We start from the raw sequence: 20,979 nt of genomic DNA, 5'->3' as shown, positions 1-20,979 counted from the left end.
ATGACATTCGAAGTATATTGTATAAAATTTTCACGGACGTGTCTCGGAAAAAAGTAGAATTGCGGTGCCCGTCGTAACTTGGTGCTGTATCATCTGAAATCAAAAAGTTAAAGTTCATTCGTTAGGAAACAGTTTCCTCCAGGTAACGCTGGGAGGATTTTTCGAAATTTCAATTTTTCACTTTTTTGGAACACTTTGAATGGAAAATGCGATTTTTTGCGAAAAAGTCGGATAATTTGTTATTGTAAAATAAAAATAATTAACAAATTTGAAAAAACTCTCCAGCGTTACTTGGTAAATTATGTACAGAAATAGTGTTCAAAGGGGCACCGGTATCTGGGGGGTAAGATTATGTATTATATAGAGAGCGAAACATCTGCCAGGTATCAATAGCACGTTCGGGTCGGGTAGGTATTAAAATCCGACATGTATGAAAATACTCGTAACTTTGTCAATTTTGCTCCAATCGACTTGACATTTTGATACAATATTCTTAAGATATTATGCATTCAATTAAAAAAATACAAAAAAATTTTAATACCTTACCCCCCCCCCCTTAAGGAGAATATGGAAATAGGGAGGGGATATCAGAAGATTGGAAAAAAGGAGTAATACGTCCGATATGTAAGAAGGGGGACAAGAGAGTAGCGAAGAGCTACAGAGGAGTAGCGCTAATGGATACAGCATACAAGATCTATGCAGAGATACTGGACGAACGACTGAAGGCAGAGATTGAAAACAAACTGGAAGATTCGGATTCAGAAAAGGAAGAGGAGTGACCGATGCGGTTTTTGTGATAAACCACATCATATACAAGCAGCTAGGTAAAGGAAGAGGGAAATTATATGCCTGCTTTGCGGACTTAAGAGCGGCGTTCAACAGACTAAACAGAGAGAAACTGGAGGAGAAAATGAGGAAAATGGGGATTAGCGAAAAACTAACCCGAAGGATTAAAGCGATATACGAGAGTCAAGAACCGCGACACAAGGGAATTTAGGACTGCGAGGGGAGTCAAACAAGACTGGAAGAAGAACTAAGGCAAGGACAAGCTGGGGGCATAGTGGTAGGAGAAAGAAAGGTATGGTCACTAACATATGCAGACGATATTGTGTCGATGGCAGATAGAGAAGAGGAGCTAAAAGATATGCTAAAGAGATTCAAACAATTTTTAAAGAAAGCCGAATTAGAACCGAGCACGGAAAAGACCAAGATAGTAGTTTTCCAAAAAAAGAAGGATAAAAGGAGACAAAGAAAATGGAAATGGGGAGAGCAAGAATTAGAAGAAGTGGACGAGATATGATACCTAGGCTACATGCTAGAGAAAAACGGCAGTGATGAGAAACACATACAAGACAGGAAAAAGAGAGCAACAATAGCAACGAAGAAAACATGGAGCGTGGGAGAAAGAATATTCAAACAGGACTACGAGAGGAGAATGAAGATGTTTGAAGCAGAGGTATGGGGCTGGGATATGGAAGAAAGACTGAATAGAATACAAAGAAGATATATAAAACGGATATTAGGTATGACAGCACCAAGTTATATATCGATAGAAGAATGCAAGCTAATAGAAATGAAAGAAAAAGCATTAAAAAGAGCAGCAAGGTATGAAGATAAAGCCCTAGAATGAAAAAGGAACTAAAAAGGAGTAAAGGAGTGTATAAAGGAAAGAGAGAGAAATTGGGGAAATGGCCAGGAAGGAAAAAGAGCAAGAAAAAGAAAGAAGGGACTAAAAGAGGTGAGAAATGGATGGACACAGATAGAAGCAAGAGAGGAGCAAACAAGGATGGCAGTAGACCAAATTATAGAAGAAAGAAGTAAGAGAGAAGCAGACACTACAGAAATATCGCCAAAGAAAAATTACCAAAGTACTTGGAAGGGAGGATGAAGTGGAAGGACGGAAGAATATTGGCAAGATTCAGATGTGGAAACGAGACCAAAGCTAGGGAATACTGGAAAGAGGAGGGAGAAAAAAGATGCAGACTACGTAGAAGGAAAGAAGAAGACCTGAGACATGTAATAGAAGAATGTGAAATAACGGGAGGATCAAAGGACATAGGAAAAACACTAAACGAGACTGGAAAAGGTTTAACAGAACTGAAAGCAATAATAGAGAAGGAAAGGGCAAACGACAGGAAGGAAGCACAGCAAAGAGGCTAAAGGCCAAAGCTGCAATAGTTATTAGTCATTAGTTATTAATTTGTAGTTTCTAGTATTTAGTTCGTAGAGATAGAATAATTAAGGGAGTGAAATAGAATAGAGCGGATAAGAGGGGAGGTAGACATATAAGAAGCGAAATAGATATAAGAGATGTAAAACCGAAAGTTCGTCCAAAGCCGAAAGGCACGGACTAAGCAATAATAATAATAAAATAATAATAATTTATATAATAATAATTTAATGTGAATTAAATTTAGTGTAAATTAAATTATTATTATATAAATTATATAAATTACCTTACGGTTGATATCGTACGTGATAAGGATCGCGAAAGAGTATCTAATTTGGTATAGTCTTTACCACAAAAAGTATTTCAACCTGAAAAAGTTGTGTAATTCATTTTCGTTGATCCGAGGTTTTATTCAAAAGATATTATTTCTTAAAACTGTTGCCTATTATTTAGTAACAATTGTGTCATTATTACTGCAAACTTTTCAATTTTACATAACATAACGCAAGAAAAAAAACAGAAAGGAACAATGAGTAATTTACTTATACATTATTTATACAGAATTTGTATAAATCTCTAAACATTTATACAACTTTATTTTTTACACTAATGCTATTATATTCATCGAGTCGATTGGTATCTCAAACTTTTTATTTATTTTTGCAATATATTTTTTGTAAAATTATGAAATACATTTATTAGGACAGGAGCGCAATTACATATACTTATTTTCATTAGATTGATTTAAGTCAAATTAGTTATACATGGTATATGTGGATATGCATATTAAAGGTTGGCTGTTCTATTAGCCGTTCAGAAGTCACAGTAATCAATTTCGCAAATTAAGTGACGATGTTGCAAACACTGTTTTTTAATTTACATTAGAATCTATTATCATTTATGTCATCTTTCTGCAATACATGAATTTTTGTTGGAATACAACTGTAATATCGTAGAATAGCTTTGATTGGAGATCGGCTGAAATTAGAAAACACCGTGTACGCCGTCTTTTTGTGGTTTGTTTACATCCAAGAGCGCCTGGTAACAGTGACGCGAGAAAAGATAAGCAGCGTCAAAACAGAAGTACGGTTTCATATTTCAAGGAGTGGCAATCGAGAGGCCAGAGTATGTGAGCCGAAAAGTGTGTGTGTGTGTGTGTGTGAGAGAGAGAGGACGAGAGCAAGAGCGAGCACGACCGAGCAGGAATGCATTGGCGAGGGTCAGAGTTGATCGAGACGTCGAAGCATAGAGTCGTTAGAATTGAGTTGCGAATGTTGTCGAGTGTAGAGTTGCTAGTGAGAGAGAGAGAGAGAGAGAGTTACCAAATAGTTGTCAAGTTATTTGTTGTAAATACGAGCGTTGCATTTAGTTTTCCTGTTAATCAAACATCGTTTCTCTGTCTAACTAATATCTGTATTTTCAATCCATTATTAATAAATTATAATTAATCGGACAAAATTACACCTTTAATATATTCCGATATTACACAACGATATTAATCGCATACAGATAAAGTGATTGATCGAACGGATTCTTCCCTCCGTTGCCCAGCGACATCCCCACTACCGTGCGTTCGTGAGATGTACCGCGGAGGCTAGCGCATGCATGCTCTCCTTTTTAATGTGGGTAGCTTCCATTGTACATTGATAACTTTTTCATTTCCGTTTGGCACCTAATAAAGAATTGAACGTGTGTTGCAAAACGTGTTTTTTCCTAAAAAATGTCAAAGTTATTGAAGTTTTTCTGAATAATATTTCTGAATTTGATAAATTTACAAATTTATATCTCCTCTTAACACTTAACGCTCCAAGTGTGCCTCCCAAGCACCACCAATGTGCGATGCGGTGCGGTACTCTTTTTAAAATCTGACACTTAAGAAGTTTTTTTCTTTCTTTTTTATTTGGAAGAATTTTATAATTAATTCTCACTGAGAATTATAAGTAATAGCTTTTAATTATAATAATAGTCTGTTATTTCGACCAATCGCGGGGAGACGCAGTCGCGAGGAGAGACGTCAACGGGAGTCGTAAATTCCCGTTACGATTATAACAATCGACACCACGAATTGATCGATCCCCTGATTTCCGTTGAGATAATAGGGGTTATTGAGTTTGTATAACACTGTGATTCACAGAATTATAAATCATATATTTCCAACACTTAGATTACACTGATGAGCATAGATAAATAGATAATCACTTATCGCACGAAGATAAGATAGATATGTACGTTAGAGCAGGGCTCTTATAATTGGATTTAGTGTATTAGTGGACGTAGTCATATAATATATTTAGTAGAGGAGATGTATGCTCGACAATACCGAAAACCGACTCTCGCGTTTGACTGCCACGATAGGCGTTAGCATTAGACATAGTAGTTGACTTTTCCAACGAGGTAGAAGAAGTGAAGTTGAGTGACGATGCTGTGTCGGAGGAAAGCCAGTGATGGGTGTGTCTAGCGCACGGGACCATCGGATTTGTTCATGCCATTGTAGGTCAGGAAGTGAGGGCAGTATACATTGCCTCGGATTGGACAAACGAAGGTTGGTGGACTAGGAAGGGTCTTAACCGCCCTCGATAGAAAGTTGCTAGTAGGAAGCATCGTACGTGAGAAAAACTAACCTTCTCGTGTCAAGCCGTAGTAAACAATAGTCTTTAGAAACTGATTTAGAAAAAGACATTTGTTGGGTCTGAAGGACCTTAGCAGGCAAGTTACTCGGGTTTCGGTGTCCGTCTGGCCCACGGTGTGTGACCTGGGCCAGGCAGAGAGTCGCCCGGCGTAACATAGTCGATTAATAAGCTATTGGTCGGTAAACGTCGACGACAAAAAGCCGATGAATAGGCTATCGGTCGGTAAGCGTCGGAGACTAAAAAGCGATTATTCGGCTATCGGTCGGTAAAGTGTTAAAAGCTTGCAAGTCGAAGTAGAATGAGAATAAGTTGGAATTGTCGGTCGATATTCACAATTAAAAGTCGGAGCGTTAAAGGTTAAAAAATGAGAATAATTAACATTAAATTTGTATTTGTGTTCAAGACTTTAATCAACTTATTCTTTATATATTCTTTATATATACATGTCGGAGATGAAAGGACATCGGAGCCTTCCCTTTGGAACTTCGGGAAAATCCCTTAACACCGTAATCTAGATTCTATCATAGGCGTAATTAAACAATTGTCGTCATTCGATCCGATTGTATTTGTTCGAGATTTGTGATAATGAGCTTGGGCTCGAGGCGACAACTGGTGGCCGAACGTAGCCACGGTCACGGGAAGAACGTTTTACCTGACGGAGGTGTGGTGTGGTTGTATGGTTCTCCCTAGAAATGTGGCGGCATACGGCCTCAACAACGGGCCTAGCCACATGGGATTGTACCTCGGAGGTGTCGATATAATGGGACACACGTTGTATTACTAATCAAACTCCAGGCAGAAACTGCGTAGCAACGGCGATTGGAACCTTCTCGATGCTTCCAACGAGCATATAACAAACAAATGCAATCGTACAGCAAGGAAAATTTCCATCAGTTTATTATTCGTGCGATTGCTTGGAGAGTGACACATCGAGCAGTTTATACCGAGCGTCTCAACAATCGTATTTTATAGCTAAAATTATTCTACGCATAGTAAAGAGTTATCCCGTTGACCGTGGATTCGTTTGAACCCAAGAGCATTGTTAATAGCCTTCATTAATCTTATTATTCGTTAAACTCATTCGTTAAACTCAATATTTATCGTACTTTGTAAAAGTCTTGTATATTCGTGTAAATATAATCTCTGCTTCGTAAAACGATGGCTAATTCAAACGAAGAATCGTTACGCGCCTTAAATTCTAATGTTAACCCGACATATATATAACCTTGGTTATGAATATTTTAAATCGGCACAATAATTGTTATAAGTATATAACAAACATTTGTCGTACAGTGGTAAATATTTATATTTTATATAATCGGTAAATATTTCTTATGCTAATCTATAAATCTAAGGAATCTCAGAAAATAAATGTTTCAGATGGAATATGTCCGAATTTGTAAATAACTTCTAGATACTGTTCAGTTTGAAAACAAAGACAAGGAATATATGGATTATGTGGAACATCTCGTATCTTATTCCAAAAATTACGAGCCGAGGTGGTTTATTCTACGTGTTGGTTGGTTTATTCAAGAGACGAGTGATAAAATTGTAATAGTCAGTGTATATTAAAATCACTTTAAATACAAGTACAGAGATAGTGTATGCCGGTTGTAATCGTTGCTCGTCCATTCTTCCGTTCAACTCTACGCTTGCTATTCTACAGTATGAGTCGTTATAATGATTCGTTATAATGATCGTCCTAGAGAGGACGTTCGTCTATTCGTATCGATCGATGGCATTGTAAAAAGTTCAAATGTAAATATTTTTTAAAAATTCACAAGTTCGATCACTTTCTTTCAATGAGTCGTTCAAGTCACCAATATAGCTCGATGATTCTGGTAGTGTTTTCAGCATGTAGTCGAGTTTTTCACGTTCACTTACGTTTGCACCAGCACTCTTTAATTTATTTATCGTTTTTTCAAATTCCGTGAAAAATGTATTTGATTCTTCAAAGTCTTTCAGCCTCATCATGTCTAGTCCACTTCTTATACAAATTTGCAATGCTGTTGCTTCCTTCATATACATCTCATCAAATTTTTTAATTATTTTTAAAGCAGTGTCGATCACCAACAAATTCTAATTGTTCATTCGTTATACTACCATAGATGTAGTTCATCGCCCATTGATTCTTTTCATCTCAGTTATCTTGCGCATCCGTGTCCATTTTCTCTCATGAAGCCGGTTCTAGACATTTTTTACACTTTAAATACATTAATACTCTTTTCTTCCACATTTTGTAATCACGTCCATCGAATATTTGAAGTTTAATTTCATCGTCCCTTGGCAGCTTGATTCGTTTTTTATTTTCATCCTTTTTTTCTTCTTTTTCAAAAATAGTTTTCTTCATTATCCAGGTTCCTTTTATTTGTTCTGCCAATAGCCTCTTTATCTCTTCAGAACTTATTTCCAATTTTTTAAAAATCGACTTTTATATATTCACTTCCGGTTTCACGTGGTTCCATAACCTTGAATCTCGGCAACCACGATTTTTGCTACCATGTTGAGAATTGTGGACCTTGATAGCCGAAATAATGTTACAGGAACACTAAATTTACACTTGCAATTAATATTAGAATAATTATATATTTATTTGATAAACGATTCCGAAGATATTCACTTTCTTCTATACCCGACTGTTAACCGACTGAATAGTTTACCTTCATCTGTTTTCGAGACGCCGCGCACACACATACCTCCACACACAGATACCCGCATACAAGTATCTCTACTACGCATTCAAGCCAGTCCAGCACAGAAAATTATATATATCTCAACAACATTAAAAGAAAAACTATGCCAAGCCTTAGTATTAAGATATCCCGACTATACGAAAACATTTACGTTAACAACGGATGCCAGTAACGAAGGTTTAGGAGCCATTCTTTCACAAGACGGACACCCTTGTTGCTTCGTTTCAAGAACATTAAACCCCCCTGAATGAAATTATACTATGACAGAAAAGGAATTATTAGCTATCGTTTGGGCAGTTAAAAGACTTAGACAATATTTACTAGGCCGCAAATTCAAAATTCAAACAGACCATCAAGCTCTTAAATGGCTACACAACTGCAAGGAACCCTCTAGCCGATTGATTCGATGAAGACTAAAATTAGAGGAGTACGAATATGACATGGATTACGTAAATGGAAAGGAAAACACAGCCGCTGACGCCCTATCCAGAATACACGCGATAACACAAACTGACGTTTTATTAAAACGATTCAAACACTGGGAAAAATCAGAAGAAATACCAAAATTATTAAAACTAACATCTAGCAAAGACTACTTTTTCCAATTAACAAAAACGATCTAAGCCCATATGACGAAACCACATGGTTACAGAAAATATCAAACATACTTCAAACAAGTAGAAAGATCGGAATAGGAGACATTAACTTAAACGCACAAGAAAAAGCACACATAAGAAGACTTCTTTTATTTTTCAATGACCAAAGCGACGACATAGAATTTGCTTACGAACCAATACAGAGTTTAAGTGAAGAAGAGATAGAACAAGTACTAAAAGAAAATCATGACTTGATAGGACATCCCGGAATGCAAAAGACGTACGACAAAATCAATGACAAATATAATATCCCACACCTAATGGACAGAATAAAAACTGGAATAGGAACTTGTGCGACGTGTCAAACATCAAAGACTGTTCGGATAAGAGGAAAGGAAGAATCACAAATAACTGACACCCCATTAGAACCTAACGACAAAATCGCTATGGATTTGATAAGTCCATTGAAAAAGACCAAGACAGGAAACCAATACATTCTCTCTATACACGATGAACTAACCAAATATTTATTACTTGTACCCTTAAAAACAGACCCAACAACAGACCCAATCAATCTGGAACGCTTTACTGAATCACTACATTTATATATTCTCCGCACCCAAACGTAAGCCGTGAAACGAAAGTTTCATTAGCGAACTAATGCAACGATACGAAGAAGCATTTAGAATCAAACATATAAAAACCACCTCATTCCACCCGTAATCCAACGGAAGCTTAGATCGAACACGTGCTGTAATATCCGACATGTTAAAAGCTATACAAAACGACAATGAAACAGAATGGGATCAAAACCTAAATTTTGTGTGTCTAGCATATAACATAATGGTTCATGATGCCATTGGATATACCCCTTTCGAACTCACATTTGGACATGAGGCCAATCTCCCCTCTACCATATCCCAGAATCTCCAAAGAACATACGCTGATGATGTTAGCTTCAGGAATCGAGAATGAGCTGCCAAACTACTTAAAGACAGAGAAACTCTAATGAAGAGTTAACAAAGATATGAAAGAGATAAAAAAAAATTATTAAACTTCAATCCATTTTTAGAGAAGGAGATTTAGTATTAGTTCATAACGATCATAAAGAACACAAGTTAGATACCGAATGGCTAGGGCCATACACCATTGAAAAAGTAAAAACCCTTTATTACGAAATAATGGTAAATGACTCGATTAGGAAAATACATGGTAATCGTATTAAACCTTACTTTCCAGGACGGTCTTCATCTTCTTCATAGATAGCTAAGCTAAACGTTCTATATATCAAGAAAAATTAGCTCATGCATACATATATAGCGAATCTGTAAACGTAATTATATGTTTAGACATTAAGGATATATATGCAAAACTAAGCGAAATTAAAAGATTTAGACTAATGTTAACAGAGCATTGTACGAGTGAATGCCAGTCTTTCAATGAAATGATTACTCGCGCTCACGAAAGAAATTTAGACAATTTAGTAATGCATATTAAACTTATGACACCCACTCGTTACCGAAGAGAGTTATTGAATTTTGTTGGATTCATTTCTAGCAATCTATTTGAAACTCTGGATGACGATGATTTAGAATTAATAAATAAAAATATAGATAAACTTTTTGATGAAAACAATAAATTAAAAACCAATATAGCTTAGAAAACAAATCTCAAAACTATAGCTTTACCCTCAAATGAAAGTCTAGAAGAAATCCTAACAAAAATTGAAACGGTTCCAAAAATCATTAAAACTGTACAATTGTATAGAATGCACCTCAATCAAATTTCCAACGAAGTAAACAAATTCGATCATTTGCATCGGACCTACATCTTGAGGTTAAAATCTTCTGTTACAAATTATTAATTAGACCTATTTATAACTTATGCCAATCCCATATGTTATAAAATCTCTGCCAGTGCGATGGAAAACGCAAGGCTAGGCATCTTGAAAATAAGTGCATTAGAAGAAGCAGCAATTATTTTAGAACGGCCATCTCTTACTACAAGAATTATAATAGCAGCAAAAATATATTATTAAGAGCTTCATAATAGATTTAATAATAACGATTTAATTAAGGGAATTATTTACCTTTACCCCTTATATTTTGAAAGGGCTATGAAAAATGTACATCTCCTTCAAGAGGCTAATTAGAATACTTCCTGATATACATTGCCACATTAAGAATCAAATACTTCCCAATCATCTAGAAGCTCGGAGGGGCAGCCAGCTGCGCTCGTTAAGGCCCAGAACTGAAGACAACGCGTCGCGAGTCCGAATCCTTGGCAAAGAGAACTTGAAAACAGGAACGGAAAAACCAAAATTTCCCTTACAAGTAATATACAACAGGCAAGCGGTCAGCTCCTCTTGCATGTGTTGTTGGTATACTTACTGAGAGTGCTTGGTAGAGTTGCTTGGTAAGCACCCCAGAGCCGACGAACGCTCACACTTCCGACCATGTTCCTACCATTTCGACTGTGGAGATCTTAGCCGGTAAGAGTCCGGCCGACACACTACCCTCTGCCGCCGCTCTGTGCCCCCGGCCGGTAAGATGGAGAGATAAGAGGTTGTCTATGAGAACTTCCTTCACGAAAAAAAAAGAAAAAATAAAAAACACAGGCAATCACTACCAACTGAAACGGAAGGACAAAAGAAAGAAAAACATAAAAAAAAACAAAAGAAAAGAAAAACAAAAATTTTTTATTGCGGCCGAGGAAGAGGACCTGGACCGCTGTGCCCCGCTCAACCCTTCTAGCAGGGGACGGGGCGCTAGCAGCAATGGCGTCCCCTAGCGTGAAATTAATCAGTTAGGACACTTTTAGGAGAGTGCACCAGCGGTAATTCGCAAAAGGTCCCGTGGTATTCCTGTTACACGCGTAGGCATGCCATCGTGGAGTTTTAGTCGGTAAGTATCCGACACTGCTATGCTGCTGCAGCACCAACAAAGCGTCCATGAGGATTTCTCCACGTACCAAAAAAAAGGGATTTAGCTATTATTTCATCCATTCATCTTTTGTCAATTGTCTTCTCTACTATTTTGGATGTTGGATTCCATAGTATGGATCGAAGAATCGAATAGTTTTAATATCAACATATACATTCAAACTATAATACATTTGGTTGGCAACTAAATGATTGCGGATCTTGTCATTACCACTTAATGGCAAAATCTGCAATCACTTAAATGCCAAACCAATAGTACACGATTCCTCTTGTTTCTATCCTATCCGTGGCTTACAGGGAATTTCTGGAAAAAAAAGTTGGCTTGTCTCGTCGATAGCTGGTTATGGATAGCTGGTATTGCTCATTTTCATGAAAATGGAATTCAGAAACTATTTTTGTAATCGAGTTGCTCCTTTGAAGGTTTAATGTGTAAGATTTAACATATCTAAATAACATTTCGTTCGCAATAAAAAACTTTCTGATGTTGGAAGTTATAAACACACGTCTGTCTTTTAATTCTGAAAATTTTACTTCCAACTGATTTTCAAAAATTTTCAAATATTGAATCCGCCTTAAACGTATGTAAGTACATGTTTGACAATCGTCTAAAGATGGAATTTCCATAGCGCCTTACGCGGCTGCGTCTAAAATCCGCAGTCTGAGTCTTAAATCCGAATTGTATGGACAACATCGATCGCCTGACTGCACCACTCTCATAGCAACAACAGCTGATACACGCGTCCGACGCTTGTGTTGATACACATAGCACAGACGATTATGCTAATGTCATTGACAGCAATGCTGCTATTTTCCGACAAACGAGTTTTAAGTGTTGCGTCGGGTGTTTAGATACTACGTAACTTTGTAACGATTTCGATGAACAACTGTATAATGTGTACCTTTTTTAGCGTTTATTCACAAAACAGTTTTAATATAATAATAACTACATAATATTATAATATAATAATAATAATAACATAATGGTGTGATATTGACTGAAATGCCGCAGATCAATAAAATATTAGTTATAATGAATCCAAACCAATGGCTTTAAAATTACAGTACTTACAGATTATTAGAAAAGATAGAACAGATTAAAGAAAATTATGCTAATGAAATAAAATAAATAAAGGAGATAAAGAAACATAAAATGAAATAAAAGGATATAAAGTAATATATGATCATATAAATAAAGTAAAACAAAATAATTAACGAACCAATTTACAAATAGAAACTTTTTACAAGCATATAAGTAACATTATGTCTAATTAAATTATAAACAATTTACGATATTACCGCTGCTCGTGTAACATTTTTAATTTCATCATTCAAGGAAATACGCTTACTGAAGTTGATTCAGAATGTCAGTAGGCGCCACCTTCTAACCACCGGTACGTATCCAAGTTTTGCCTATGATTATATTGTTCAAGTCTGGAATTTGCTAATTAATAGTGTAAATTTACTCGGTAATACTGTGTTGTATATCAAATGTTTTTATCTTTCTTATTTCGTTTTTGATTACACGATGTCAATGGATCAAACATCTAAATTCGCGTCTAATATATTGTTCGAAATGCAATGCTCGAAAGGATGTAGCTGTAAAGATCATTTGCCACAAGAAAAGGTTAATAGATAACCTGTGTTATCCGGAAGGATAGCGGAAGCCCTTCGCGGTCCCTCCAAAAAGATCTGATAAGTCCCGACGAAAGGCGACAGTGCCTTACCATTTATATATGTGTTCCATCCTTGTCTATGGGAGTGTTAAACGTGTCTCCTTCCGTATTACAAAAAAAAATTTTTTTTTTTTTTTACGTGGAGGAAATCTTCATAGACACCTTACTACCCTGCGGTCGCGGGCGGAAGGTAGTGCCGGATTCTTACCGGCTAAAACCTCCACGAACGGGACAGTGGTACCAGCGCGAGCTGATCGTCGGAGGACACCACCCCTGTGTGCTGAAGAACACCAAGTAGTATCTTTAACCAAATATTCCTAGAAAGTACACCCAGAAGACACGCAAGGGAGGGGCTGGCCGCTTGCCTGTTTGTATATTCTAAGAGAAATTTTGGTTTTTCGTTCCCCTTTTTTTCTGTCCTTCCATGCCGAGGATTCGAACTCGGGACGCGTCGTCTTCAGTTCTGGGCTTTAACGAGCGTAGCTGGCTGCCCCGTCGACTTTCTGGCTGATTGGAAAGGATTTGATTCTTAATCTGGCAATGTATATCAGGAAGTATTCTAATTAGCCTTTTGAAGGAGACGTATGTAGTATCGGGGAGAAGGGCCCAAGAAACGTCGAGCTAACTACAGACAATGTCGCGAGAGCCGAGGCTCTGTCGGCTCTATCAATGCATTGCCGGGTCCTTCAGGTAAATAGCTTTACCGAAAAGACCTACGTGAGCCTGGCTACGAGCGTCTGTAGAACATGTGTGCGGTGGGCCCAGGAAAAGACAATAGAGTGCTAAAACGGGCAGAGGGTCAGTCGAGAAGCAGAGTGCGAGTTGAGCGGACACGGAGTGTGAGTCGGCGTGCGACGATATTGTCACGTAATTTTTGGGTTGGTCGGTGAAAATAAAATATAGTCGAGTCGTAACACAACTATTTACTTGGTTTTAATCAACCTTTATTATGAATTCACCAATCACAATGTAACACGCACTGAATTAACATAAATCACAATTCACTCCAACCACGTTATGTAAGACTTAGTTACAACAATACATTAAGTACGCGACTTATAAGAGACCGACATAGATATGTCGGATGGTCATTGGAAATGGGGTTGTGGGCGTCAAATGAATCTTCTCGAGGATTAGCCATTGATACGGTACACACAGGCGTAGTTTATTACAATGATAGAATTATTACAGTCTTAACAATTGATCACGGCGGTTCGGCACTCGCGACGCTAGTGACGATGCTCTCGGGCTCAATAACGAATCCGCGGTCAACGGGACGACAACAGAACGTACTCACAAAGTCCAAGTCTGAGAATAATCACTGATCGCGAAGGCGTTACTCTTCGATCGATGAGATCGCGAGCGAGAATGCCTTTCCCGTCCCGATGATGCCACAGAGGAAAACTATAATGGGGTGTGTCTAAGGATACGAGATCATCGGATTCGTCGAGAAAAGCCTTCGTTCAGAAAGTAAGGGAAATTGGCGTTGCTGCTAATTGGTCAATCTCCATATCGGTGGTTAGAAAAAGATGCTAGCCGCCCTCGAGGGAAAGTTGCTAGTGGGAGACGCCGCTCGTTGAAAAATATGTCTCCCCTATCTTCCCGTAGTTGGGACAAAGACTGTTTGTCTGTTTGAAGGACTTTAGTTAACTAAACCTTAAGATTTATAACGGGCCCTCGGGCTAGCCGAACATGTACTGCTGAGACGCATCGACATCTGGCAATCATCTTACTCGAAGAATAGGGTCTGCGTGTGGCCCGCCACGGGACAGAAACCGTTGGAATGTTTACTGTCGTGTGTCGCCACGAATATTTCTTTTAAGGAGAGCTATAGAATTACTCCATACCTTTGTTAGGCAAAGCGTTCATCCCGTGACCGCGGCTACGTTCGGCGACTGACTGTCGCCTCGAGCCCAAGCTCATTATCACGACTCTCGAACAATTACAATCGGGTTGAATAACTACAATTGTTCAATTACAGCTATAGTAGACTCTAGGTTACAATGTTGCGGGATTATCCAAAATTCCAAAGGCTCCGGTGTTCTTTCATCTCCGACACGGCCATCCTGACTATCACACGTCCTCGTGTGCAGCTAAAATATCATATTTCTTACATTAGATTCGATATAACTGACATTATTTGCGATTTAACTAAATGTCCAAATAAGTCAAGGGTCCAGTGCAATAACAAAGTTTCGTTCGGAGGTTTGACAACAGAAAAATAAAAGAGAATAGGAATTTGTGATGTTATAATTTGTATTCAAAGTGTTAGGTGCGTTCTGTGAGTCGCCAGTCGGACCGTAATGACACAACAGATCATTTTCGATTTCGTACACCGGTGAACCTCAGTTTGTTGGATCATATTGCCACGTTGGGTGCATTACACCCAGAAAGCACGTAAACCCCACTCAACGGGTTACAACAAAAGCACGTAACCCCACTCAACGGGTTACAACAAAAGCACGTAACCCCACTCAACGGGTTACAACAAAAGCACGTAACCCCACTCAACGGGTTACAACAAAAGCACGTAACCCCACTCAACGGGTTACAACAAAAGCACGTAACCCCACTCAACGGGTTACAACAAAAGCACGTAACCCCACTCAACGGGTTACAACAAAAACACATCAACCCTCTCAACGGGTTACAACAAAAACACATCAAACCACTCGGTGTATTACTATGACCACAACGCAGCGTTAATGATCCTCTGAGGTCAGTATACTTGCATCGTTATTATCACCGCCGTTGTCATCACCGCAGACGTCTAACTCAGCAGGGACGCAACCTTCTGGCATTTTTCTCAGTCTGTCGTGTCTGTCCTTATATGATCGTTTGCCGTCTAAGGTTTTTAGGGTATATCTATCTCCTTCCAAAATCTCGGCTATTACGAATGGACCCCTGAATTTCGGATCTAACTTCGTCTGGTTTCTTTCCTCGTTTTTACGTAACACGAAATCGCCAAGGTTGAACCTAACTATTTTAGCTTTGTTTTTGTCGAACCTATCCTTATCGTATTTGGCGCTTGCTTCTATATTCTTTATCGCCTGCTGTCTTACATGGGAGATATTTACCTCTCTTTCTTCGATACTGTCGGGTAGGGATAAGCCGTAGGGTCTCGCTGTTTTACCGATTAGTAGTTCCAACGGGCTTGACTTAGTCACGCGGTTGGTGGTACAATTTAAGGCCAGTTGTATTTCCCCGATCGCGTCTTGCCAGGACCGCCCGGTGGTTTCTATTGTTGTGAACATGTTTTTTAGCGTACTCATAATACGCTCTACCTGCCCGTTGGCCCTACTAGCTCCGGTCGCAATTAAATGGAGTTTAATGTGTTTATCTTGACAAAAGTCTCGAAATTCTTTGCCCGTAAAACATCTTCCCTGATCCGCTATTATCCGGCAGGGACTGCCGAACAAAAATATAGCGGACTTAAGCGCTTTAATGGTGTTAATGGAGTCTAACTTACGGGTATGGTGCAAGTATACGAACTTGGTGAAGGCGTCGACCAACACAATGACGTATTCCTTCGAATCGTTTTTACCGCTTAGTTTGCCCGTTATGTCCACATGAACCGTATGCCAAGGTATACTGGTCTTAGGTATGGGGTGTAGTTCGGCTTGTACTCTACCCGAACTTGCCTTTGAAACTCGACAAGCATGACAGTTCTCTACGAATTTGCGAACATACTTCGCCATTCCTTCGAGCCAGTAATACTCGTACAGTTTTTCAAGCGTTTTATCCCAACCTAAGTGCATAATGGACTGGTGCACATGGTTAATAACGGACCACCTAAACCCTCTCGGAACGATGGGCAGGCAGAGAGTTCTACCTTTCCTCTGTATTTTACGATGAAGGGTGCCGGACCGTAACTCATACGTATTCGCGACGTCTTCCGCGAGCCCTTCGTTCTGTAATTTATCGACGATCTCGGAAATTTGTGGGTCGCGACGTTGTTCCGCTAGTAGCCAATCGTCGGAGATTTCGGTTAGGTTAATTTCTTTCTCTACGATTTTACTGAACGTACTGCGATCCAAGTCTACGGGATTTCGCGAAAAGAAATCTACGTGGGCCATCCGTTTACCTTCCCGGTACCTAATGTCAAAGGTAAAAGTTTGCAGGTAAGCCCACCATCTGTAAACCCTGTCGTTCAAGTGTACCTTACTACTGGATGCTTTAAGGGAGTTGCAATCGGTGACAACGAGAAATTCTCGTCCGTGTAAATAATGACGGAAGTGCTTGACGGCGTTTACAACTGCTAACGTTTCCAATTCGTAGGAATGATACCTAGATTCCGCAGGGCTAGTCCTTTTGCTGTAATACTCCACTACTCGACTTTTTCCTTCGACCCTGTGCATTAGAATGGCTCCATATCCTTCCGAGCTAGCGTCCGTATGTAATTCTATGGGGTAATTGGGATCAAATATCATTAGCACCGGCGCGTCGGTCAGAACGGAAATTACCTTTTGTCTTATCTGTTCGTGCCTATCCGTCCAAGGTATATTCTTGTTACTCGAGGTAAGTGCGTACAGGGGTTTCATTACTTGTGAAAATTTGGGAATAAAGCTCCGGAAATAAGAGGCCAAACCTATGAATTGCCTAAGTTGTGTAACGGTCGACGGTGCAGGTAGAGAACTCAAGGCTTGTATTTTACCCGGGTTTGGGCGGACTTCTCCGTTACGAATTACGTATCCCAAGTAGAGTACCGATGTCTTTAAAAAGGAGCATTTCGAAAAGTTAAAGGAGAATCCGGCTTTCACGAGGGTATCTAATACGGTGCTCACCCTTTCTAGAGCTTGGTCTACTGAGTCGGCAATAATTAGGACGTCGTCCAAGTAAACAACAACGAACGAATACGCGAGGTCGCCTAAGGCGTTGAGAATGGCCCTCTGGAAAACGGATGGTGCATTTTTCAATCCGAACGGCATAGTCACGTACTCGTATTGCCCGTCGGGTGTAACGAACGCCGTATATTCCGTCGAATTAGGATGAATGGGAATTTGGTGGAATCCGCTGGCCATGTCCAGGCTAATGAAGTATCTCGCCTTCTGCAATCTCGCGATTTGGTCCGCGATGAGCGGTAGGGGATACCGGTCCGCGACCGTATTTTTATTTAATGCCCGAAAATCTACGCACAGTCTATCTGAGCCGTCTTTCTTCTTTACAAGTAAGATAGGGCTCGCGAACGGTGAGTTGCTCGGCCTCACGATTTTTGCTCTAATTAACTCGTCTATTCTCTCACGCACTATCCTACGCTCTTCTTCGCTAAGTCGGTAGGGACTTCTTTGCACGGTAACATTAGGGTCGATTAACCGTATTTCCAACTGGCCCGTGCTTACGCGAGTACGTGGGAAGCCCGTAATGAATGAATCTTTGAATTTCTCGAGGACAGAAATTAACCGACTTTTATCATTACCAACCACGTCAGTGTCAACCGCATTGATATTGATCTCGTCCTCGGGGGTTTTACTACAGGCATTAATAGTCTTCGTTTTACAAATATCGACGCTATTCCGTGTAATAGTTACATCAAAACCCTGGCTTAAGATCTCGCGGCCAATCATGATATCATAATGCAGGTGACCATCGGCCAGAACGTGGAAGGTTATCTCCAATGTAAAACAGTTAATGCGTACCGTAGATAAGATCTGGGATGTACTCTTAACGCAGGTGTTTCCTATTCCTCGCATAACTACTATATCTGTCGTTCTTCTACCGGAGAATTTCGGAGCGACAGATTCTCTAATTAATGAGCACTCGGCTCCGGAATCGAAATAAAATGGGAACGACTCACCCAGATGACTTAAACTACCGGCTGGGGAGTCCACCACGCAGGAGTTGACTTTACGCTCATCCTTGGGGCCTGGTCTACCGTCCCGTCGCGCCGGGCAGTTAGGTGCGATATGGCCTTCCGCTTTACACCTGTAGCAAACCGCCTTGGACGGTGCGGCCGGTCGGTTTCCTTCCTGGCGTCGTGCATCCCTCTGCTGTTCGTTCTGCATCTTCTTGTAGCAGTCCTTTATTCTGTGTCCGAGAGTACCACAGTAATGACACCTCGTCTGGTGGCCCGATAACTTGCGACGCTTAGCTTCGGGTTCCGCCGGTGCATATCTCGGCGAAAATGTCGACTCTTCTTCGTAACAGAAGGGTCGCATCTCGCTCAGGAATTGGTCCTCCGTTCTGATATCGCTCGTGAGGGCCAATCGTTTAAGACGTTGGTCGTGTGGAATTAATATGTAGAGAGTGACAGCGTTAAGTATTTCGTCTAGCGTAGAATGTTGCCACCGCGTCTGTAGGAGGGAACGGACACGGCCGGCAAACGCCCCCGTGGATTCGCCCGCTTCCCGCGGTTCCCCGGATACCTTGATTAACGATGAGGACGTCGTCTCTCGGCCACCGAACTTTGTAAGGAATCGTTCCTTAATTCCAGGCCAGGTAACTTCTCCGTTTCCCACCGTTCGCGCCAGCCAATGTGCTGCAGAACCCTGTAGAGAGTCACTTAAGGCAGAGTGTAGCGCGTCTTCTCGCAGGGGGTTGTTCTGTAGAGCCCTACTAACAGCCGCGCACCACGCGGCTGGGTCGGCGCCTGCGACTTCTGGGTTAAAATGTGGTAATTTGGTGATTCCCGCATTCGTTCGTTGCATTAGCGTATGGATTAGGTTGTTCATGACAGCGACCTGCCCTTCCAGCGTTAGCAACCGTTCTGATCCCACTTCTGATGTCGGATGGTCATTGGAAATGGGGTTGTGGGCGTCAAATGAATCTTCTCGAGGATTAGCCATTGATACGGTACACACAGGCGTAGTTTATTACAATGATAGAATTATTACAGTCTTAACAATTGATCACGGCGGTTCGGCACTCGCGACGCTAGTGACGATGCTCTCGGGCTCAATAACGAATCCGCGGTCAACGGGACGACAACAGAACGTACTCACAAAGTCCAAGTCTGAGAATAATCACTGATCGCGAAGGCGTTACTCTTCGATCGATGAGATCGCGAGCGAGAATGCCTTTCCCGTCCCGATGATGCCACAGAGGAAAACTATAATGGGGTGTGTCTAAGGATACGAGATCATCGGATTCGTCGAGAAAAGCCTTCGTTCAGAAAGTAAAGGAAATTGGCGTTGCTGCTAATTGGTCAATCTCCATATCGGTGGTTAGAAAAAGATGCTAGCCGCCCTCGAGGGAAAGTTGCTAGTGGGAGACGCCGCTCGTTGAAAAATATGTCTCCCCTATCTTCCCGTAGTTGGGACAAAGACTGTTTGTCTGTTTGAAGGACTTTAGTTAACTAAACCTTAAGATTTATAACGGGCCCTCGGGCTAGCCGAACATGTACTGCGGAGACGCATCGACATCTGGCAATCATCTTACTCGAAGAATAGGGTCTGCGTGTGGCGAGCCACGGGACAGAAACCGTTGGAATGTTTACTGTCGCGTGTCGCCACGAATATTTCTTTTAAGGAGAGCTATAGAATTACTCCATACCTTTGTTAGGCAAAGCGTTCATCCCGTGACCGCGGCTACGTTCGGCGACTGACTGTCGCCTCGAGCCCAAGCTCATTATCACGACTCTCGAACAATTACAATCGGGTTGAATAACTACAATTGTTCAATTACAGCTATAGTAGACTCTAGGTTACAATGTTGCGGGATTATCCAAAATTCCAAAGGCTCCGGTGTTCTTTCATCTCCGACAGATATGTTGACTATTCTAAGGATACAGAATAAGTGAAGTTTTACTGACGATACTGTGTCTGAGGAAAGCTAGGGGTGGGTGTGTCTAAGGACACGGGACTATCGGATTTGTTGATGACAATTTTGGTTAAGAAAGTGAGGGCAGTAGACACCATCTCCGATTGGATAATAGGACGGTTGGTGGACCAGGAAGGGTTTTAGCCGCCCTCGCGAGAAAGTTGCCAACGGAACATACCAGATGTGGAGAAAACCAACTTTCTAAGCTAACACGTGGTAGACAATAAACGTAAAGGGAAATTTAAGACAGGAAATACTCGCTTGGTCCGAAGGACCTTGACTATAAAAATGCCAAGGCCCCCCTGGTGGGCACTTAAGACTATTGAGGGTGCGCGCCAAGGATATGCAGACATCTGGGTGCCATCCTGTCCGTGGTGTGTGGCCTGGTCTCTGATATGAATTGACGTTACAATATCGTAGTCTGTCCTTTTGTTATCGAATTAAACTCATTAAAATACCTTAAACTTTAAACTCTACCATCATCACTTGTCCTTACTCTAAGAATCCACCAGTTACTACAT

General features: G+C 40.4%; 1 protein-coding gene and 1 non-coding gene across 2 annotated transcripts; both read right to left on the bottom strand.

The window, feature by feature from the left end:
- Nucleotides 1-12,711: 12,711 nt before the first annotated feature.
- LOC117240553 lies at nt 12,712-12,818 on the bottom strand. The gene has a single exon (XR_004494732.1). It is a non-coding gene; the product is annotated as a U6atac minor spliceosomal RNA (small nuclear RNA).
- A 4,752-nt stretch (nt 12,819-17,570) lies between these two features.
- On the bottom strand, nt 17,571-19,347 carry LOC117240552. The gene is made up of 2 exons (XM_033506566.1): nt 17,795-19,347; nt 17,571-17,592 (listed from the first exon to the last, which is right to left on the bottom strand). The coding sequence occupies exons 1-2, from the start codon at nt 19,345-19,347 to the stop codon at nt 17,571-17,573; spliced, it is 1,575 nt and encodes a 524-aa protein (XP_033362457.1).
- Nucleotides 19,348-20,979: the final 1,632 nt, after the last annotated feature.

The sequence above is a fragment of the Bombus vosnesenskii genome, unplaced genomic scaffold (assembly GCF_011952255.1).
Source record: "Bombus vosnesenskii isolate JDL3184/JDL3185 unplaced genomic scaffold, Bvos_JDL3184-5_v1.1 scf7180000014785, whole genome shotgun sequence".
In the NCBI taxonomy this organism is placed as follows: Eukaryota; Metazoa; Arthropoda; class Insecta; order Hymenoptera; family Apidae; genus Bombus; species Bombus vosnesenskii.
The sequence above is the reverse complement of the archived record's forward strand: the minus strand, read 5'-3'. Positions and strand labels throughout refer to the sequence as shown.